The sequence below is a fragment of the Oncorhynchus nerka genome, linkage group LG28, assembly GCF_034236695.1.
Source record: "Oncorhynchus nerka isolate Pitt River linkage group LG28, Oner_Uvic_2.0, whole genome shotgun sequence".
Classification (NCBI taxonomy): Eukaryota; Metazoa; Chordata; class Actinopteri; order Salmoniformes; family Salmonidae; genus Oncorhynchus; species Oncorhynchus nerka.
Genome location: NC_088423.1, coordinates 55,408,352 through 55,432,743, shown reverse-complemented (window position 1 = coordinate 55,432,743; position 24,392 = coordinate 55,408,352). Strand labels below are relative to the sequence as shown.

The window sequence follows — 24,392 nt, the reverse complement described above, 5'->3', positions numbered from 1 at the left end:
CTAACAACTTCAATATCAAAACCTCCACCCCTTTTACCATCTAAATATCCCTAACAGATACTCCCAGAGAGCTCATTCCCATTTAGAAATTTGCCACCATTTTCCTGCCAAGATCCTTCCAAATTCCAGACATAAATTCTGAGAATGACTCATTCTGGGAATGGATTGGGGGGGGCAGTGGAGGGATCGATCGCGGCGTTCCCTGCCGACTTACACTGCACGTCTACCCGGATGGACTTGATGGCAGCCACCCCCACCCCGTTGTCGGCCTTGCAGTAGTAGCGGCCGCCCTGCACCCGCTGGATGCCCTCGATGCGCAGTGTCTCGTTGTAGATGGACGTCTCCTGGAACTTGTCAGAGGCGCTGCCTGCTGTCTTTGTCCACCGCACCTGCAGGGGGCAAAGGATTGAGTTGGTTAGTTAGGCTCAGAGTATAGTATACTATAGTATAGAGTGAATATATACTATACCCAGCCAAAAACGTTGATCTATAACCTTTCTACAGTGCTTCTCCCAAATGACCAAATTTGAAAAGAATTGGCAACCCTTCCTCTACTACCTTTAGGATATATTAGCTGAATAAAATTTAACCACGTGCACTTTTTTTTATCCATGAGCAATTGGAGTTGAGTGGGAGGAATGTGGGGGGCTGGGTGGAGGCAGCTGCGGGGGACATGTGGAGTGCCTGAGAGGGAGGGGGAGCTTGCCAGGGGTGCCTCTTTACGGTGATGTTGGGTAGGAATATTTTTGTTATTTTGGTTGTCTGTCAGGGGATTTTTCCTTTTCTCTGCATACCATTTTTGATGTACTTATTTGTTTATTCACCCTATGTTTATTTTCTTCTGTATAAAACAAAATCCCGTCACTGTTTAATTGTATATATTATATGCTTCACAATAAAATATCTGAAACGAGAAGCGCTTTGAAGGTATTGACATCTGGGAGATGGGGGTAAAAGTGTACGGTGCTCTGGTGGACATAGCAGTCCACTTTTCAGGCCTAGGGGCCTTTCTCCAGACAAAGATAGAAATGGAGATATTACCTTAATACATCTTGAACCTATAAGGGTTCTTTGGATGTCCTCATAGGAGAACCCTTTGAAGAACCCTTTTTGGATCCAGGTATGAGAACCCTTTTGGGCTCTATGTAGAACCCTTGCCAAAGAAGGCTCTACCTGGAACCAAAAAGGGTTCTGCTATGGGGACTCCCGGAGAACCCTTTATTCTAAGAGTGTAGACACAGAGGTTATGTTTAAATTGGCATCCTTCACTGTACTATCCATTCTGCACTTTGTTCAGTTTGTTTACTGCTTTCATTATTTTCATCTTGTGAAAAAGCAGATTTTTCATGCTTTTCATGCTAAAAACCAAGCTCTTTTGAGTAAAAAAAGACAATCAAGAGCCTATAAAAACCCACCACCTCTATACGTTGATCTTTGCTAAACACTATCACAAAGATCAATGTCAATTAAACAAACTAATCAATTAAACAAATAAAGCCTGATTAAACACTTTCATATCAACCTCTACAGGACAACTAACTTCATCCTCCTACTATCAGAGAGGTCATTCCTGATAACAGTGTGAGCTGGGATATAATAGCATAGCACTAGACTGAGGAACAGGGGATGTGTAGGCTGTAGCCCAAATGGCACCCTATTCCCTATTTAGTGCATGCCTTTTGACCAGAGCCCTATGGGATACCATATGGTATAAATAGTGCACTAATAGTGCACTATTAGTGCACTAAATAGGGCATAGGGTGCCATTTGGGATGTGTAAATTACAACGCACACTTGGGATTATAGGATTAGCTGGGCGCTTTTAAACACTCGTTGTTTATTCAGGTTTGTTTGTCTGCGCATATGGAGACAGCTGTTTCTCATTGATCGGACAAGGAGGGGAAGGTTAGGAATTAGGTGTGGGAACCTGTTGTCAATAATTACTGACTCAATGGTTTGTGTATGTGTGTGTACTGTCGATGGTTTGTGACTGAGTGCGTGTGTGTGGCTGTGCTCTTTATGTGTGTGTATCCCTGATGAACCAATGATAAAGACGAGTCGATCTGTCTACCATGGTATGATGGTATAACCTTGACCTGGTTGACTAAATACAATTATAATGCACTTCTGGTCAACAGGAGTGCCATTTGGGTTACAGACTGTAGAGATGGCCCTGTAGGAGATGGCTGCCGTTTTACGTGCTCCTAACCAATGGTGCTATTGTCTGTTTTTTCACCTTATCTGATGACCGAAAAAAGCTTCTGTATATCAGGACAGCGATTACTCACCTCGTAGTGGACAAAGATTTTTATCTTTAACGAGTCAGACGCAAAAGATTTACTATAGACACCGGACAAGGCCCATATCCCCGTCATTTACATAAAGAAGAAACTGAGATGCAGGTCGGGGTGCCTTGTAAGAATCCGACGGTGAGTGGGTAACCCACCTCTACCATCAGTCCAATTAGCCAACGTGCAATCATTGGATAACAAAATGGATGAGCTCCGATCTAGACTATCCTACCAACGAGACATTAACAGCTGAACGACACGGATAATCAAATTGACAGTGAAATGACAGTGAAATGTTTACTTACAAGCCCCTAACTAACAATGCAGTTCTAAAAATACAAATAAGAAATAAAAGTAATAAGTAGTTAAAGAGCAGCAGTAAAAAAACAATAGCGAGACTAAATACGGGGGTACCGGTATAGAGTCAATGAGCGGGGCCACCGGTTAGTCGAGGTAAAAGGTACATGTAGGTAGAGTTATTAAAGTGACTATGTGCAGATAATAACAGATTAGCAGTGGCGTAAAAGGGGGGGGGGGCAATGCACATAGTCTGGGTAGCCATTTGATTAGATGTTCAGAAGTCTTATGAATTGGTGGTAGAAGCTGTTTAGACTTGGTGCTCCGGTACCGCTTGCTGTGCGGTAGCAGAAAGAACAGTCTATGACTAGGGCGGCTGGAGTCTTTGACAACTTTTAGGGCCTTCCTCGGACACTGGTATAGCCTGGTATAGAGGTCCTGGATGGCAGGAAGCTTAGCCCCAGTGATGTACTGGGCCATTAGCACTCTGTAGTGACTAGTGGTCGGAGGCCGAGCAGTTGCCATTCCAGGCGGTGATGTAACCAGTCAGGATGCTCTCGATGGTGCAGCTGTAGAATCTTTTGAAGAACTGAGGACACATGCAAAATCTTTTCAGTCTCTTGAGGGGCAATAGTTGTGTTTGGACCATAATAGTTTGTTGGTGATGTCGACACCAAGGAACTTGAAGCTGTCAACCTGCTCCACTACAGCCCAGTCGATGAGAATGGGGGTGTGCTCGGTCCTCCTTTTTCTTTAGTCCACAATCATCTTCTTTGTCTTGATAACGTTGAGGGAGAGGTTGTTATCCTGGCACCACACTGCCAGGTCTCTGACCTCCTCACTATAGGCTGTCTCATTGTTGTCGGTGATCAGGCCTACCACTATTGTGTCTTTGGCAAACTTAATGATGGTGTTGGAGTCATGCTTGGCCATGCAGTCATGAGTGAAACAGGGAGTAGAGGAGGGGACTGAGCACGCACCCCTGAGGGGCCACTGTGTTGAGGATCACGTGACAAATAAATTTTTTGATTTGAATGTTATCCAGCAACTTTGTGTCAGATTTCAAAGAATCTCTTAAGGAACAAACAAAGAGGTGTTGTTATTGCGTTGACGCTGATCTTGGGTCAGTTCAGCATTTTTCCCACTAATGTTCAAGGTTGGGGGAGGGAAGCTTATCCTAGATTTGTACATAGGGAAAACTTCACCCCTGTGTGAAATAATAAGGCTTGAGTGAGTGAGTGAGTGAGTGAGAGAACCCGGTTAGCAGAGTGCAGTTGAAACTGGGGATGGACGGGAATGCTGGATGTGGGAGAGAAAGTGAGGGGAAAAAGGAGCAGAGGAACACATTGGAAGTTGCAGAGAGAGATCGGGAGAGAGCAAGAGAGAAAGGGAGGAATTGGAAGAGAGAGGAGAAAGAGAAATACACTGGAAGTAGATAAACGCCAGAGCAGAGCAGCAGTCTTTCTCTCTCTGACATTAGTCATGGGAAATCATCACCCTCTTTCTCCTCACCAGCTTTTATTTTTCCAGAGTTCCCTGTGGAGGAGCGATGGCACACCAGCGTACAGTATCTTCCTCTATTCCCTTCCTTTATTGCCAGAGTAGGGAGATGCAACGAGTCTCGCAGTTCAACAGAAAGTGGATTTTCATCACAGACCCCCTCCCAGCTTTCCTGTGAGTTATTTGAAGAACTAAAGTAAGAAATGAATGAAACTCAGTTCATTCACCAAATACTTGTTTTATTTTCTTAGGGGTACTGCATACAGAAGAGACAATAAGCCCTAGAGAATGTAAGACTGCAGGGATGGATTCAACAGGGGATTCGGGACACTGGGGTTCGGATGTGAACGTGATTCAATGGTACTTGTGTATTGAGGGGGAGTTCTTCACAGAATAATAGTACTTTATTAGTCCATCAAATATGGAAATCCTTATTCTGCTGCTCTGCTCCCAATCCCCTCAGTGCTACAGAGCGCTGCACAGCAGGTCTTGAGACAGGGGTCACTTCAATTAATCTCTTCATGCCTTTCGCCCATTTGTAGACTTTTCCATTGGTCCTAAAGTGAAAATTCTCACACAAAACACTTAGACTTTGTCCACTCAGTCACACCTCTTGGCCAATAACAAAATATGGATATGTGGGACTGGCATCCAGGACACAAACAAAGCCTAGTCCTAGATTTAAAAGCTATTTCAATGGAAAATCTCCATTAAGCTTGTCTAGGAAACCAGCCTGTGGAGCCCCACGATTCTAAACTCAAACCGAAAGTAGAATTTCTCTGAATACAATATAGACTTAATTTGGGTTCTACATGTCAACTATTGTCTGTTTAGTTTATTTAATCCGTCAGTTTAAGCCAGCTCTATCAATCGTAGCGGACATTAAGTCCCTGAAAGGCACCTAGCAATAGCATAGCGCCCTGTACTTGTAGGCTCGGTTTCCCTGTCACAGATTGACCCTAGTCCTGGATTTAAAAGCATGCTCAATTGACATTGTCCTTTGAAAGTGCTTTTTAGTCCAGGGTTACGCTTAATCTGTGTCTTCCACTATTAAGTTTTGCAGTACTACAAAGCCTTTCAACTGCTCCATCCAAATATCCATCCCTCTGCCATAGTGCACACATAGATAATGCTACCGTTACCGCTATCCGAACCCCCTCTCCCGCTATCCGAGACCCCTCTACTGCATAACACCGGTTTATCTGTGGATAAGATTGGTTAAACTGTATTGACCCGCCGAGTGCAGGTGCTCATTATGCATGTTTGTTGTGGATCATTGCCGCAGCGCCGAGGCAGAGGACAAACACAGAGGGAAAAACAAGTTGCGCTTCGATCCGTGCGAAAGAAAAAGAAAGGGGGGGGGAATGAGGGGGAAAAGGAGTCTTCTTGGGGGTGTTTGGAGGGAAAGAGTGGGAGTGGTGAGATATGGATGGATAGTGAGTGATGAAGAGATACCTGGGAGAGGCGAGGAAGGTTAACATCTGTCAACAACTGGCAGACAACACGTCGGTGTCTGGGTTAAGTGTTTGACATGTCCCGCACACAAGCTCACAGACTCTTTCACACACAGGCAGTCACACACACACACTCCAATTCTCAGGTTAAGTGTTTGAAATGGTTTCCCGCAGAGTCCCATCCACCTCCTGTGAATGGATTTGACACCAACCCCTGGTCTGTACACTACACAGACCCGGCCTAAAACAATACTGAGCCGTAGGGCTCGATTAAATTTGTATCGCCAAAGTTCAGCGCTATAGCGTGCTTGACATTTAAAGGTAGTTTCCGACTGAGCATTGCCTTAAAATTCAATTGCACTATAGCACTGAACTTCGGCGATATGGATTGATTCGAGCCCTTAGCCTATCTATCAACAATTGTATTGGGTTTAAGGCTTCTCACTTGTTACTGTTAATGTACCGTATGCAAGTAAATTGTTACCACTTATAGTACACTGACATTTTGGGCTGGTTTACCGGGTACTAAACTTTGTCCTGGTCTAAAAAGCATGTTCAACATAGAAAGTCTAGTTCAGGCCTAGGCTTAATATGTTTACTTTTATAAGGCAGCCTACTTGATACTGTTCATTTAATTGTGCTTCAATGAATGTTCACTATTGATAAGATTAACTTGTGTAATGTGGTCGGGAAAGAAGCTAAACTACAAGCTTCAAAATGACAAAATGGCTGGGGTATAGAATCAAGTGAAGTCCTGCTAATACCATTCTTCAATGAATTTGTTCTCAAACACAATTGACAGTGTGAACACACTGAGCTACGCCTCAGTGCGCAACTCCATTATGCTCTTTCAAAATGGGCCGATCATAATCCGTCTATTGTTGGAAGAGTATTTGGAGTGACTAATTGGCACGGCACAATCCCACACACGTTGCTGTGTGACTAAAGAAAGAGGAATGAGAGAGAGGGAGGGAAGGAGGGAGGAGAAAATACACGGATCTCAACCAACGCCCGGAGAGAGATCCCTGACGAAGCATGGTTTTTCAAACGCTTGCTAATAAAAATAATAAAACGCTGCTGAGCTTAAAATAAACTTACTGTGGCAATAACCATTTTCATTATTCTCCCTCACTGGGAAAGAGAGGAGGGAAAGGATCACTTGGAGATTAAACACGGAGAACAATGGGCATTAAGTAATAAACGTTGTCTCCAGGATCGTCGACTTGAATCGTGTCACTTAGCTGGAAGTGGCAGTTATGGGATGGTGTGAAAAATGATGGAGTAGAGAGAGAGAGGATAGGGGGAAGCTAAGGCAAAGAGAGTTATGTATTCCCAGTCAGATAAAGGAATGACAGACAAGGCATCACAGCAATATATCGGATCAATACATCTGGTCGATACATGTTGGCTCATTGACATCCTATACCCTCCACTGACCAAGGTCCTTCGAGATCCCCTTACACATATCAAACTTCCACTAGAATGGTGCCGTTGACACAACAACGGTTAAAGTAATAGTCCATATGATTTATAATGGGCTCCTATGCTCAAAAGATGGGGGAAAATATGTCTTAATCTTATACTAGATTGGTTTCCTGCTTGGACGTTGACCAGGCTAAACTGCCAGTTTTAGTCAGTCCATCCACAAACTTTATGAAAAGATGATAACAGTATATCTGAACATACACATACACACACACACACACACACACACACACACACACATACACACATACACATTCACACACATACACACACACACACACACACACCACACAACTGTCCTTTGCTTCCCTTTGATTTACTGTGCAAACTGACAAACTTAAATATGACATGATGGTACAAAGATTTGCTTTGCATAAGATGACTCACAACACTAGCGGGCTACAGAATATGTCCAAGTCAATAAACCTATGTCCGTTTCAACTGTTTCAATAGTTTGTCGCTGTTAGACGTGATGGGTTGTAGCGGCGAGCGAAGGGATTTAGTTCAAGCGTGGCAGAATTGGGAAACGGGACCCGAATGGGTGATGCCAGGCCTGACTGTGGATCTGTGTCCAGAAAGCTGAGAGAACAGTATAATGAACCGGCCAAGAAATGGAGGGGTGGAAACGGGAGATGATGATGGGAGTGGGGTGATTGGGTGTATGGGGTATACGGTTACCTGAGCATGCTGGGAAGTGTGGGTCTGTCATGTACAGTATCAAAATAATTGTCTAAAAGGCCTTTTGTTCTGTATGTCTCTGTCTGGTCCGTCCGTCCATCTGACTGTGTCCATTTGTCTGTCCGTCTGTCTGCCTGCTGCCCATCTGTTCGCCTATCTGCTTATCTACCTGCCTTCCTTTCTGTCAATCTGTCTGCCTGCGTGTCTGTCTATCTGCCAGTGTGCCCATCTGTCTGCCTGTCTGCCCATCTTTCTGACTCATAAAGTTATATTATATTCTACTCTATTCTGACACTCAACAAACGTGTCACGTCAATCTCCCAGTCTTCAAAACATAGTATATGTGTAACATTGGGGTGAAACAGGTTTCCGAATTAAATGAAGTGATTGACAACTTTATAGCACATTTCAAAGCTCTTTAGTGCCAGCAGTTGATTGGTGATGAGGGATTTCCTCAATCTAGCATCTGTCATTTGCTATTTAATACATGTCTTCGATTCTCTTCAAAACTATGCTTACTTCTCTCAACACACTACATAACAATTCTGTATTCATCGCTGAATACACATCTTTTGAACACAGCATTAATAAGTGAATGCGTACGAAAGGTTCATAGTTAAGCATCAAAGCCTGTGGAGACATATTTCAACATTAAAGCATTTTGGGATAATTGTATAGGATAAGAAGAGCTGGCTGGTGAAGGCTCTACTGAATAATAATTGGGGTGACTCCTGAAATATGTTTCTTGTGTGTGTGTGGTGTGCACACATGCACGTTTGTGTGTAGTTGTCTATGTATCACTGCATTGCTGGGCACAGGCTGTTATTTTGGATCATACTGTGCCGCTCTTGTGGGAAGGCCAGCTGATTGCCCAGACCAGGGTAGCAGACCAACCAGCTCTCAGAGTCTCACGTCAGAATTAGAAGTTCATCCATGTTTCTCAAACATCACATTTCAAAGTTGTTCCAAATGTCAAATTTCAAGGTGTTTAAGGTTAAGTTTAGGGTTAAGGTTTGGCATAGGCTTAAAACAAACACATTCAAAACAACTTTCTAACTTACAACCATTGGAATCAGAGACAGTTCCTTATGCCCATCTGCCATCCCTGTCCACAGCACCCTAGCAAAACCGAAACCTACTTAAAGGTAACAGCACTCACTGTTGCCCCTAATGGCCGCTTTCAATGTCATCCTGGACTTGCGTCACGGGTGACCTGGCTGAGCAGACAGATCAGGGCAAGGGAAAGAAAAGAGACACACGTCTTGATGAAAACACTGCTCTGTACCTTCATTTGTCTCCTTCTGTCTGTTTACTCTTTCACACACACACATGCTGCTCTTTCACTTTCTTTCTCTCTGTCTGTTTTCTCTCTATATACATCAATAATAGAGGCTATACTTATTAATAATGTACTTTGAACTTTTGTAGAAAGAGTTTGTTTCAGAAAATACATTATACTTATGCTGTATGTGGGCCAATCTAAAAACGTACATTTTGGATCGTTGCTTGTAGCTGGGAAGTTACCTTTCCGTTGCTGTCTTGTTTCCGATTACTTTCCTTACATTCCTGTCGTTACTTCTAATTTGTATTTAATGTTGTATCTTATCTTTAACTCTGCATTATTGAAAAGGACCCATAAGTAAGCATTTCACTGTTACGAAGCATGTAACAAAACATTTTCTTTTGATTTGACACACTCCCCCTTGGCCAATTAAAACGCTGGACATTTAGTTAAGATGAGTCACATTTTCTCAGATTCTCAACCCTAGATCAACCCTGAATTCACTGAACACATTCTGTACACAGCCTGCCAAAATCAGCTGAAAGTGAAACCCTCTGGCACGGAAAGAGATAAAAGTTTGAAAGCAATTAAATATTCATATTAAATATACCATAAGATTTTGGAAGCGGGAGTGCAACGGAAAACACATACACCGAACAAAAATATAAATGCAACATGTAAAGTGTTGTTCCGATGTTTAATGAGCTGAAAATAAAAATTAAAAAAATGCTCCATATGTACAAAAAGCTTATTTCTCTCAAATTTTGTGCACAAATTTGTTTAACATCCCTGTTAGTGAGCATTTCTCCTTTGCCAGGACTAACCATCCACCTGACAGGTGTGCCATATCAAGAAGCTGATTAAACAACATGATCATTACACAGGTGCACCTTGTGCTGGGGACAATAAAAGGCAGCTTTAAAATGTGCAGTTTTGTCACACAACGACACAGATGCCTCAAGTGTTGAGGGTGCGTGCAATTGGCATGCTGACTGCAGGAATGTCCACCAGAGCAGTTGCCAGAGAATGTAATGTTAATTTTCGGTACGTCCAACCGGCCTCACAACCACGTGTAACAGTGGTGGTGGGGGACTAATTCTGATTGGTTGGGCCTGGCTCCCAAGTGGGTGGGCCTATACACCCCCAAGGCACACCCCTGCCCAGTCATATGAAATCCATAGATTAGGGCATCATGAATTCATTTCAATTGACTGATTTCCTTATATGAACTGTAAGTCAGTAAAATAGTTTACATTTTTTGGTAATTATTATAAATCAAAAAGCATTGCTTGAGGAAGTGAAATGGCTCAAGAAAGGTCGACTTGACCGAAGCATCGACGGCATAAACTCACCAAGGAGTAATTTGTGTGCAACGGGGAGTTGTCATGTCAGTAATGAAAGGAAGAAAACGGCATCTTATACAATGATGCTTTTATTCTCAGCACAACTAACAAAAACAACCCTAAATGTCCTATTAGTTTATTCATTTTGGTCATCGACTATAACGCGTTGGCCACATCCACAATAGTTGCAATATCTGTGCTGGAAACGACAATACAAAAATTTAAAGACATCAGCCAGCACAGCAGGGTTCAGGTCGGCAAAATGATGTCACAAGCGCAAAAGAGAGCGAAGCGTGCATGTTAAAAAACGCTAGCACATTAGTTACAGTGCTGAAAAAAAGAGGGTAATGTTCAGAATATACGTAGAAACAGGGAAACAATACTGCAATGACTAGGTAAGAGCGCAGTATTTACCCCTTTAATAACTAGCAACTGATACATATACATAGATTGAAAAATGTTCCTGGTTGTTACATAGGAACAACTTAATTCATTAATGAGGAACTATCAATAATAGAGGCTATACTTATTATGCACTGAACTTTTGCAGAAAGCATGTTTAAGAAACCATATACTTAAACAAAACTCAGCAAAAAAAGAAATGTCCTCTCACTGTTAACTGAGTTCATTTTCAGGAAACTTAACATGTGTAAATATTTGTAAGACCATAACACGATTTAACAACTGAGACATAAACTGAATAAGTTCCACAGACATGTGACTAACAGAAATGGAATAATGTGTCCCTGAACAAAGGGGGGGGTCAAAATCAAAAGTAACAGTCAGTATCTGGTGGCCACTAGCTGCATTAAGTACTGCAGTGCATCTCCTCCTCATGGACTGCACCAAAATCTGCCAATTATTGCTGTGAGATGTTAACCCACTCTTTCACCAAGGCGCCTGCACAGTTCCCGGACAGTTCTGGGGGGAATGGCCCGAGCCCTCACCCTCCGATCCACCAGGTCCCAGACGTGCTCAATGGGATTGAGATCCAGGCTCTTCGCTGGCCATGGCAGAAATCCTGTCTTGCAGGAAATCAAGCACAGAACGAGCAGTATTGCTGGTGGCATTGTCATGCTGGAGGGTCATGTCAGGATGAGCCTGCAGGAAGGGTACTACATGAGGGAGGAGGATGTCTTCCCTGTAACACACAGCATTGAGATTGCCTGCAATGACAACAAGCTCAGTCGGATGATGCTGTGACACACCGCCCCAGACCACGACGGACCCTCCACCTCCAAATCGATCCCGCTCCAGGTTACAGGCCTCGTGTAACGCTCATTCCTTCGACGATAAACACGTATCTGACCATCCCCACTGGTGAGACAAAACCACGACTCGTCAGTGAAGAGCATCTTTTGCCAGTCCTGTCTGGTCCAGTGACAGGGAGTTTGTGCCCATGTAAGTCGTTGTTGCCGGTGATGTCTGGTGAGGACCTGCCTTACAACAGGCCTACAAGCCGTCAGTCCAGCCTCTCTCAGCCTATTGCGGACAGTCTGAGCACTGATGGAGGGATTGTGCAGGTGTTGTTACACATGGTCTGCCAATGTGAGGACGATCGGCTGTCCGTTCTGTCTCCCTGTAGCGCTGTCTTATGCGTCTCACAGTACGGACATTGCAATTTATTGCCCTGGTCACATCTGCAGTCCTCATGCCTCCTTGCAGCATGCCTAAGGCACGTTCACGCAGATGAGCAGGGACCCTGGGCATATTTATTTTGGTGTTTTTCCAGAGTAGAATGCCTCTGTACTGTCCTAAGTTTTCATAACTGTGACTTTAATTGCCTACCTTCTGTAAGCTGTTTTTTTATTTTTTATTTTTTTTATTTCACCTTTATTTTACTAGGTAGGCTAGTTGAGAACTCATTTACAACTGCGACCTGGCCAAGATAAAGCATAGCAGTGTGAACTGACAACAACACAGAGTTACACATGGAGTAAACAATAAACAAGTCAATAACATAGTAGAAAAAAAGGGGGGAAAAAGAGTCTATATACATTGTGTGCAAAAGGCATCAGGAGGTAGGCAAATAATTACAAAAAAGGGAAAGTGATGGCAATATCCCCAAGAAATCCTTGGAAGAACCTAAAAGATACTAGACAGAAGTTGGGATGCTAACCTTGATCTGACTAGAAACGCACAGTGTCATGCTACGCGACATGCACTGCTTAAAACAGTCATGTTAATTTGGTCCGGTTTAAGATGAGTGGCAGTGGTGATCAAGGGAAGTGAGGACAGGTGTGGAGGCTTATTAGCAATGAGTTGCAGCTGATGCTTGTTGAGGAACTGTATTCAAGGCAAGTAGTTAAAGTTTTGCAAACAGACGTAGAGGCTGATTGGCAATTAGGAGCATCTGGTGCTTGTTGAGTTGCTAGGGACCTGCTTTCAAAGCAAATGGTTATAGTGATTGCTTTCAAGTCTCTATCCTGCATTTTTGTTGATTCTTAACACCATTAAAATAGTTCTGAATGAGATAAAATGCATTCGTAAATGTGTCACACACCCTACACTCCAAAAGACCACAGGCTAAAATAAATGCACAACACAAATAACAATAGGGCTGGCTCTAGCAGATACCTTCTCAGGGCACAGACGCTATGAGACATACCAGCTTAGACAGGATGTCTAAATGGTGACAGACTGGCGGTAATGTACCATCCTCTAACTGCACGGGTGGTGGAATTACATAGTTAGCTAGTACCAGCTACTAGCTAGCTATGCCCTGGACCAGCACTAGTGAAGACCAAAACTAGCGTGGACCACAAGCTACGAGCTATACGCTATCTAGTGAAAACTAAACAGCAGACAGGCAAGAGAGGCATGCTGGTCAGATGTAACTCCAGACCAAAGCAAACCATCACAGAGTGATTCTCAACTGTGACTTGCACCATCATTATTTTTTTATTTGACCCCGAAATATATTTTGATCTCTCTAAATTTAGGAAAAAGGATATTATAAGCTCAAAAAATGTATAGCTTGTGTATCAGCTCTCCAAAATGAGCTCAGTAAAGCCAGTTATGTGCCTCTCTTTCAGGCTTTGATGCTCACAGGGGGGAGGTGCCTTCAGAAAGTCTCCAAACCTCTTGACTTTTTCAACATTTTGTTGTTACAGCACGAATTTAAAATGTATCAAATTCGATTGTTTTGTCACTGGCCTACACGTTATACCCCATAATGTCAAAGCGGAATTCTGTTTTTTGACATTTTTACACATTTTTACAAGTTTTTTTTAAATGTCAAGGCAATGCTACCAAATACTAATTGAGTGTATGTAAACTTCTGACCCACTGGGAATGTGATGAAATAAATAAAAGCTGGAATAAATCATTCTCTACTTTATTCTGACATTTCACTTTCATTTCATTCTTAAAATAAAGTGGTGAAACTAACTGACCTAAGACAAGGAATTTTTACTATGATTAAAATGTCAGGAATTGTGAAAAACTGAGTATAAATGTGTTTGGCTAAGGAGTATGTAAACTTCCGACTTCAACTGTACTTTGCCAACACTACGACCAGCTGGCTCAACTGGGGATGGCTATGGATGAGGTCCTCCGCATTCTTCAACATCTTGTTGTTGCCCGAGAGGAGTGAGCAGTGTCCGATATGTCCCAACCCGTGGTCCACAAGAGCAGATGGACCGTCCCGTGATAATCCTTCTCCTGGGTTTGGTGTGAGTATTCCACCATCCTCATTTTGTACGAAACCCTTTCTGGTGTCCATATCACTAGCTGGCTGTCCATCAAATGTTGTATCTACTGCTCTAGTTGACTCCGGTGCCGTGGGGAATTTCATTGACCAGGTCCTTGCCTCCTAACTGAACATCCCCTCATAGCCGCTCACCTCTCCATTTCCGGTTCAAGCGATTGCTGATCGACCACTGGGATTCCGGAAATGTCACACACATCACAGCACCACTCACCCTCACTGTGGGACCTATGCACCAGGAAAGCATTCCCTTTCTCATCATCACTGCACCCATGCACAGTCATCCTCTGCCTCCCGTGGCTTCAGCGTCATAACCCCACTATCTCCTCGTCGAGGATGAGAATCACTGCCTGGGCACCAGGATGCCGGAGGACCTGCTTTCCCTCACCTTGTGGTTCCACGTCTGTTGAGAGTCCAGATAGTGCCCACCAGTCTCCAGCCTATCCCTCCCTTACTGTGTTTTGTGATGTAGATGTGGACATCCACCAGGCTCTGTAGAGGGAACCCACGCCCTCTACCTGCCCTCCTGAATCCATCTATGTCCCCTCAGGGGTAAGGGATAGGCTGTTGACCTGGGTGCACACATCCCTCACCACTGGACACCCAGGTATTACTTACACTATTCACTCCATCTCTGAGAAATACTGGTGGCCCACCTTGGTGCAAGACATGGCTCACTATATCAACTCATGTTCAGTATATGCCCAAACAAACGCCCCCCGCACGCTCCAGCAGGGAAGCGCCTTGCCCTTCCCGTGCCTTAGCATCCCTGGTCTCATTTGTCCATTGACTTTGTTACCGATCTCCCCTCTGACTGTTTCACCACCATTCTGTTGGTTGTGGACAGATTTTCAAAATCATGCCGGTCCCCTCTCTGGTCTCCCTACCGCTCTCCGGGTTGCTGAGGCAATGTTCCAGCAAGTCTTCCGGCACTATAGCCTTCCGGAGGATGCCGTCTCCGACCATGGCCCCCAATTCACTTCACGGGTATGGGGGCTTTCATGGAGAAACTGGGGGTCACGGTCAGCCTCAATCCAAAGGGCAGGTGGAGAATGAACCAGGAGCTGGGGGGGTTCCTGAGGAGTCACTGCTAGGACCGGCAAGGGGAGTGGGCCCCGACTCCTTCCTTGGGCAAATATGCCCAGAATTCATTATGTCACTCCTCCACTGGGCGTACTCCCAGTGTGTCCTGGGTTATCAGCCAGCCCTGGCGTCATGGACTCCGAGCCAGACCGAAGCCCCTGCGGTGGACGAATGGTTCCGGCCCACAGAGGAAGTTTGGAGTGACGCTCACATGAGGCTCCTGTATGTGCCGTCTGTCGCCAGAAGGTGCAGGGGGGCACCCTTGTTCCATCCTGGTGATTGCGTCTGGCTCTCCACCAGTAACATCCCATTCTTCCTTCCCTGTGAGAAGCTGAGACCCTGGTTTGTGGTGGCCTTCAAGGGCGTCCGAGGGTCAACGAGGTGGCTTATAGGTTACAGCTTCTCATTAACTACCAGATCTTACCTTTTCATGATTCTCTCCTCGGCCGGTGGTTCCTGGTCTCCTGGCCATCCCCCACGACAACCCTCTGCCTCATCTGGACATCGAGGGAGGTCCAGCCTATGCTGTCAGATCCCTTCTGGACTCCAGATGTCATGGGGGTCGGCTTCAGTACCTGGTAGACTGGGAGGGGTACAGTCCAGAGGAGCGGTGTTGGGTTCCGTTTGAGGACATTCTAGATCCCAACATCACTTGAGAATTCCACCTCTGCCATCCGGACTGGCCTACTCCTTGCCCTCTGGGCCGTCTACTCCCACTCCCCCTCTCTGGTGCTTGAGGTCACCTGTCTACTAACCACGAGTCCTGGCAACCCATCTTTACATACACCTGGCAACCATTCATTACGCACACCCGCGCCTCATCATTAGGCATACCTGGACCTTATCACTTCGCTGATTACTACCCCATATATATGTATATATATCCCACTATATATCCCATTTCCTGTCAGGCTTTATTGTCTCTGTTTATGTTCTCATGTCCAGACGCTTCTCTTGTTTTTGAGTTACAATCCACCAATTATGAAGAAGTGGGATGTAAACAAGGAGCAGATGCGGCACGTGCAGCCATGCAGCATGCTCTTCGGACTTTGCGGCTAGAACCCATTACCATTGTCGTTTTTACCCCATCGTTACGACCTTGTCTGATCTCTGCAACCCCTCAATGGGCTCAGGAGAGGAGAAGGTCGAGACGTGCATCTTCCGAAACATGAGCCGCCTGGTCGTCTACTTCTTAACACACTGCTTGCTAAACTCGGAAGTCAGCCACACGTGTGTCGGAGGAAACGCCATTCGACTGACAACCGAAGTCAGCTTGCAGGAGCTTGGCCCACCACAAGAAGTTGCTGTAACACAGCCTACCACAAGAAGTTGCTGTAACACAGCCTGGGATCGAACCTACTTGATCTGATTGGGTAGTACTTGTCTGTTCTCTATGTTTTCCACATTTTTTGGAATGTTCTCTGTGAAGTAGTGCCACAGAAGTTTTGCAACTCATTTCACCTTGGCTTAGTGCTAGCATGCTAGCTGATGGACATCTGGAATCTATCTATTTCGGATTTCCCTGATTCTCCCTCCCAAACTGCCCGCCTCCCCATCACTTTGGTAGCTAACTCAGCATGTACTCTTCAAAAGTTCTACCATCGGATGGGCCCCAGCCATCAATTTGTAAGTCTGCGGTTGTGTTTAGTTAGTTGTGTTCTCCAGTAGTTGGGCTCTAGCATGCCGACCACAACCGCGGTGGTTGGCTAGGCTAATAGCTAGTTGGATAAATAGCTAATGTTAGCTGGCTGGCTAGATTGCTGGCTAAGATAACTGCATTCTTTGATAATTGGTTAGATGGCGTTTTCAAAATATTGGTTAACTTTAATGTAGCTGTAAGCTAGATGTTGATAGCAACTGGCTGACTCATGCACTGCTAACAAAATGTTAGCAGGCTGGTAGGGCTAATGTTAGCAAGCTAGTAGGGCTAACGTTAGCAGGCTAGTTGACTAGCAACTTGATTTGTAACAATAAATTCAAAGTATTTGATTGAAAATTGCCAGACATTTTAATTGAAACCACTAGTCATCAGTGCAAAGGATTTGGTTTAATTTGAAGTTATACATTTGAAGTAAAAAAAATTGGAGTTTACATTATAGGAAAGAGGCTGGCTTGCCGTGTCCTCCATATTACATCACACCCCAGAAAATTTTCCAACATGACTTCGGCATTCTTCAGAATTCTGATCGGTTTATGTAATAAAGATGAAACTTTGATGTGTATCCTAAATCAAATCCATATGTTACATGTGGTTAAATTTTTGTTACATAATTTTAACAGGGTATCTGTGTTTGTAGCTTCCTCACATCTATGGCTTCCATATTGCAAGCTCTCTAACTTCACTCTTCCCCAAGTGTTTGTGTAGCAGAGGAGCTTGTCAGTTGCCATTCATGTAATTGCTATGCATTCACTCACTGCTGCATGTATTTAATCTCAATCAGGTAAATTGGTCCACAACAAGTTTTGTTTTGTATATTTGCTGTATTTTTGTCTATTTGCCATTGGTTAATACATTTATGTCACGCCCTGGTCTAAGTATTTTGTGTTTTTCTTCATGTATTGGATCAGGCCAGGGTGTGGCATGGAGTTTTTGTATTGTGGTGTGTTTTGTCTGGGGGTTTTGGTGTGTATGTTAGTGGGATTGTAGCTTAGTAGGGTGTTCTAGGAAAGTCTATGGCTGTCTGGAGTGGTTCTCAATCAGAGGCAGGTGGTTATCGTTGTCTCTGATTGGGAACCATATTTAGGCAGCCATATTCTTTGGGTGTATTGTGGGTGATTGTCCTTAGTGTCTTGATGTCATGGTTCTGTGTTAGTTTGCACCAGTTTAGGCTGTTTCGGTTTTCATTACGTTTATTGTTTTGTTGAGTTTGTGTTTTGATTCGTGTTAAGTTGTTTTATTAAACATGGATCGAAATCTACATGCTGCAGTTTGGTCCGACTCTCCTTCACCATTAGAAAACCGTTATAATTTATATTAGCCACTGGTCTTTTTGAATGTCGGATGTGTGACCCAAAAATGAAGAATGGATTTTTTTACGTGTTATTTCTTACATTGGTACCCCAGGTCATCTTAGGTTTCATTACATACAGTCGAGAAGAACTACTGAACATAAAAGCAGCGTCAACTCCCCATCAGTACGACCAAGAATATGACTTTCGCGAAGCGGATCCTGCGTTCTACCTTTCACCCAGGACAACGGAATGGATCCCAGCCGGCGACCCCAAAAAACAACTTCGAAAAAGGGGAAAACGAAGCGGTCTTCTGGTCAGACTCCAGAGACGGGCACTTCGTGCACCACTCCCTAGCATTCTCCTCGCCAATGTCCAGTCTCTTGACAACAAGGTTGATGAAATCCGAGCAAGGGTAGCATTCCAGAGGGACATCAGAGACTGTAACGTTCTTTGCTTCACGGAAACATGGCTCACTGGAGAGACGCTATCGGAGACGGTGCAGCCAGCTGGTTTCTCCACGCATCGCGCCGACAGAAACAAACATCTTTCTGGTAAGAAGAGGGGCGGGGGCGTATGCTTTATGGTTAACGTGACTTGGTGTGGCCACAACAACATACAGGAACTCAAGTCCTTCTGTTCACCTGATTTAGAATTCCTCACAATCAAATGTAGACCGCATTATCTACCAAGGGAATTCTCTTTCATTATAATCACAGCCGTATATATTCCCCCCCAAGCAGACACATCGATGGCTCTGAACAAACTTTATTTGACTCTTTGCAAACTGGAATCCATATATCCGGAGGCTGCATTCATTGTAGCTGGGGATTTTAACAAGGCTAATCTGAAAACAAGACTCCCTAAATTTTATCAGCATATCGATTGCGCAACCAGGGCTGGAAAAACCTTAGATCATTGCTATTCCAACTTCCGCGACGCATGACGCATATAAGGCCCTGCCCCGCCCTCCTTTCGGAAAAGCTGACCAAGACTCCATTTTGTTGATCCCTGCCTACAGCCAGAAACTAAAACAAGAAGCTCCCGCGCTGAGGTCTGTTCAACGCTGGTCCGACCAATCTGATTCCACACTCCAAGACTGCTTCCATCACGTGGACTGGGATATGTTCCGTATTGCGTCAGACGACAACATTGATGAATACGCTGATTCGGTGTGCGAGTTCATTAGAACGTGCATTGAAGATGACGTTCCCATAGCAACGATTAAAACATTCCCAAACCAGAAACCGTGGATTGATGGCAGCATTCGCGTGAACCTGAAAGTGTGAACAACTGCTTTTAATCAGGGCAAGGTGACTGGAAACATGACCGAATACAAACAGTGTAACTATTCCCTCCGCAAGGCAATCAAACAAGCTAAGCGTCAGTATAGAGACAAAGTAGAATCTCAATTCAACGGCTCAGACACAAGAGGTATGTGGCAGGGTCTACAGTCAATCAAGGATTACAAAAAGAAAACCAGCACCGTCACGGACCAGGATGTCTTGCTCGCAGGCAGACTAAATAACTTTTTTGCCCGCTTTGAGGACAATACAGTGCCACTGACACTGCCCGCAACTAAAACATGCGGACTCTCCTTCACTGCAGCCGACGTGAGGAAAACATTTAAACGTGTCAACCCTCGCAAGGCTGCATCCCCAGCCGCGCCCTCAGAGCATGCGCAGACCAGCTGGCTGGTGTGTTTACGGATATATTCAATCAATCCCTATCCCAGTCTGTTGTTCCCACATGCTTCAAGAGGGCCACCATTGTTCCTGTTCCCAAGAAAGCTAAGGTAACTGAGCTAAACGACTACCGCCCCGTAGCACTCACTTCCGTCATCATGAAGTGCTTTGAGAGACTAGTCAAGGACCATATCACCTCCACCCTACCTGACACCCTAGACCCACTCCAATTTGCTTACCGCCCAAATAGGTCCACAGACGATGCAATCTCAACCACACTGCACACTGCCCTAACCCATCTGGACAAGAGGAATACCTATGTGAGAATGCTGTTCATCGACTACAGCTTGGCATTTAACACCATAGTGCCCTCCAAGCTCGTCATCAAGCTCGAGACCCTGGGTCTCGACCCCGCCCTGTGTAACTGGGTACTGGACTTCCTGACGGGCCGCCCCCAGGTGGTGAGGCAACAACATCTCCACCCCGCTGATCATCAACACTGGGGCCCCACAATGGTGCGTTCTGAGCCCTCTCCTGTACTCCCTGTTCACCCACGACTGCGTGGCCACGCACGCCTCCAACTCAATCATCAAGTTTGCGGACGACGCAACAGTGGTAGGCTTGATTACCAACAACGACGAGAAGGCCTACAGGGAGGAGTTGAGGGCCCTCGGAGTGTGGTGTCAGGAAAATAACCTCACACTCAACGTCAACAAAACTAAGGAGATGATTGTGGACTTCAGGAAACAGCAGAGGGAACACCCCCCTATCCACATCGATGGAACAGTAGTGGAGAGGGTAGTAGTTTTAAGTTCCTCGGCGTACACATCACAGACAAACTGAATTGGTCCACCCACACAGACCGCATCGTGAAGAAGGCGCAGCAGCGCCTCTTCATCCTCAGGAGGCTGAATAAATTCCGCTTGTCACAAAAACACTCACAAACTTCTACAGATGCATAATCGAGAGCATCCTGTCGGGCTGTATCACCGCCTGGTACGGCAACTGCTCCGCCCACAACCGTAAGGCTCTCCAGAGGGTAGTGAGGTCTGCACAACGCATCACCGGGGCAAACTACCTGCCCTCCAGGACACCTACACCACCCGATGTCACAGGAAGGCCATAAAGATCATCAAGGACAACAACCACCCGAGCCACTGCCTGTTCACCCCTCTATCATCCAGAAGGTGTGGTCAGTACAGGTGCATCAAAGCTGGGACCGAGAGACTGAAAAACAGCTTCTATCTCAAGGCCATCAGACTGTTAAACAGCCACCACTAACATTGAGTGGCTGCTGCCAACACTGACTCAACTCCAGCCACTTTTAATAATGGGAAATGATGTAAAATATATCTCTAGCCACTTTAAACAATGCTACCTAATATAATGTTTACATACCCTACATTATTCATCTCATATGTATACGTATATACTGTACTCTATATCATCTACTGCATCCTTATGTAATACATGTATCACTAGCCACTTTAACTATGCCACTTTGTTTACATACTCATCTCATATGTATATACTGCACTCAATACCATCTACTGTATCTTGCCTATGCCACTCTGTACCATCACTCATTCATATATCTTTATGTACATATTCTTTATCCCCTTACACTTGTGTCTATAAGGTAGTAGTTTTGGAATTGTTAGCTAGATTACTTGTTGGTTATTACTGCATTGTCGGAACTAGAAGCACAAGCATTTAGTTACACTCGCACTAACATCTGCTAACCATGTGTATGTGACAAATAAAATAAAATTTGAAATTTGATTTGAACATATTAGTTACTAGTAGCTCCACTCCAGGGCATAGGGAGCAGCTTTAGTCCGCACTATTTCGGGTCCACGAGTAGCTAGCCGCACTGGTGCAGGGCGTAGCTAGCTAGCTCTGGTCAACACTAGCTCTGTTCCTTGATGTAGCTAGCTATCTCTAGTCCACTCTAGTATAGCTCTGGTCCAGGGTGTGGATAGTAAGCTAGCTTATTCGTCACTAGCTCTGGTCCAGGGTGTAGCTAGCTATAAAGGTGGCTAGATAGGTACTTGCCTGGAAACCCAACTTTGAATTGTTTTTAATTCTACATTAGTATGTCAGCATGTCTAGGTAATCCTGCCTTGGTCAACTTTTTTTATAGCATAGTAAAACTGCTTAAGTGTTCTCCACTTTATGGAGGACCGAGTTTTGAAATCAGTGGAATTCGACTGATAGCTAAGGAGAGAGATGAAAACCGGTGTTTTCTCCAAGGAAAAACATGGCATTCAAAAGACAAAAGATCCATTTGTGATGTATACTGGTAAGATAGTCTAGCTAGCTACATTTTCTCATTTTAACAAAGTGGTTTCATTTCACATTAAAGTGCACTGTTAGCTAGCTAAAGTTGGCTGGCTCGTGTACGTGTATGATCTTATTATTTGTATCTCAGAGCCATTTGCTTGGCCAGTTATAGCCTAATGTTAGCTTGGTTGGTTAGCTACCTGCATATTCATGCAAGGGGAGTAACGTCATGAGTTGGGACTATGGTTCATTGTCTAGCTAGCTAGCTACATGTCTTAACAAAAGACCCCACTATGCAAGTAACCATTTCAGGTGTGTTTGTAAATTCAGTCTGGCCATCTACTCCGATTTCAGAGCGCTCTCGTCTGAGTGTGCCAGAGCGCAGAATAACTAATGAATTTACGAACTCTCAACACCCGTTGAATATGGCCGGTGTCAGAAAACGTCAGCAAAAAAGTGCAATTAAATTGTTGCCAGCATCACAGTTAGTCACCAACGTTCTGGATAACATGAAACAAGCCTAACCAGCTCTGCTAGGGCGAGTAAAATGGTAAGTTTGGGTGGGGGCTGAAGCTTAAGGGGTGTGAACAATGCTGAATGGGTGTCGACAAAGAAGAGCTCTCCAGTAGGTACCAAACATTCAAAGGCCATTTTCTCAAAAGTGAGGTTACGAGTTTATCAACCTTCAAAGCAGAATTACTTTCCCATTGTTCCTCAAATGCAGTGTATGATATAACATTTTGTCGCTCTGCATTTATCAATGTAAAACAAATATCCTGACTCAAACACTAATTTCCTGGCGTAGAACTCGAGTTTCTAGGCAAGCTAGGTACTAGCTAGTTTTATGTTATTCGACCACTCGTGCTGTTTGTGATGGTAATTTACCATCCGCTCTGGCACAATTAGACATCCTGTCTCAGCTCTTGTGTCTGTGTACTGAGAAGGTATATGCTGGAGCCAGGAAGTTACACAGAAACGATGGTTGCTTCCTCTTTCTCAACCTCTGTCTTTCTATCCTTTCCCTCCATGATCTTGTCAGAGGGTCACAGAGTGACCTTGTTTGCAGTTCTTGGAGCTCGCTCTGCCACCGGATCCTCCTCGATTTCAGCCCTCCATCGATCGTTTCCCTCTCACCCCTCAAGGATGGAAATCCAAGCCCTTCTTCCCTCCCTCACTGCTTTTTTCTCTCCCCATCCCTTGTTCTCTCTCTCTCTTACATACTGCTTGACTCCACCATACACCCTCCCGAACCCTGCTCCGGTCTTCTGACCACACACGCATGCACGTACGTGGACACACACTGTTCTCAAGGTTGCAGTGACCAGACCCATGAATAAATAATGTGTTTTTGGGGGGGGGGGGGTTGAAGAGGCATCACTTTCAGAAAAACCATTTACCCTCCTATTGTGTTTCTAAAGGGCCGTGTAGAGAGGGAGAGAGCAGGTGGGGGAAACATTGACAAGAAAAGCTATAGGGGTGGCGAGAAGCGAGACTATTGCAGTTTGTGTGAGCTAAAAGTACTGCCCCTGTAGTCGAACCTCTACAATGTTATGCACACCACCTTCTCTGTGACCTTCTGAGAACCACACTCTCTTTCTCCTTCAAAAAGCTCTTCAACAATTTATGAGTCAGCATTTACGAGAGTGAAGTATTGTGGAATGATACTTATTCCAATGTGGGTAAAGAGAGTTCAACTTATCTTTGTGTAAAAGGATTAGTCCAGTGGATAAGAACCAAATATACCCGAGATTGTTCCACTTTATGATACAAGAATAAAACGTTTTATACTAATACTAGATACCTTAAGCGAGAAGGGGGGGGGGGTGAGAGACAAAGGGACTTGAATAGTTCTTTAGGGTTGGGGACTTTGTCATGGACTTTTACCTTGTATTTGAAGGGTTTCATGTTTTTTATATATACACTGTATACATATTCAAGGAATGAAAGATGGAAGGCATTGACAAGCTTTTCCATTTATTGGACTAAAATAATGAACTTCAACGAGGAGCAAAAGGCAAAAACTGGCTGGGAGGTACAGAATTGGTCACCCAGGTAGTTTCTCCAGGTTGTGTCTGCATTAGCCTCAGCTCCAGGTTTCACTGATGTTCTCGAAATACCTTCATCCCGAAGGTGAGGTGAAATCCTGTGGCAGAGGCTATGTCTGCATTGATTCCTTAACTGCACAGCCCATTCCGGTGGCGTCCCTGTGCTGCACGAGACTTTTCCCGAAGCCACTCCTGCGTTGTCTTGGCTGTGTCCTTAGGGTCGTTGTCCCGTTGGAAGGTGAATCTTCGCCCTAAGCTGAGGTCGTGAGCGCTCTGGAGTAGGTTTTCATAAAGGATCTCTCTGTAGT

At 44.6% G+C, this 24,392-nt stretch overlaps 1 protein-coding gene across 1 annotated transcript in view; it reads right to left on the bottom strand.

Annotated features, from left to right (window-relative positions):
• The window catches only part of LOC115102815 (MAM domain-containing glycosylphosphatidylinositol anchor protein 1-like), a 397,798-nt gene that overhangs the window by 270,875 nt on the left and 102,531 nt on the right, over positions 1-24,392 (bottom strand). The window contains exon 3 of the mRNA XM_029623129.2: positions 215-389. Within this exon, the coding sequence (XP_029478989.2) occupies positions 215-389 (175 nt within the window). The remainder of the gene's footprint in view (positions 1-214; positions 390-24,392) is intronic.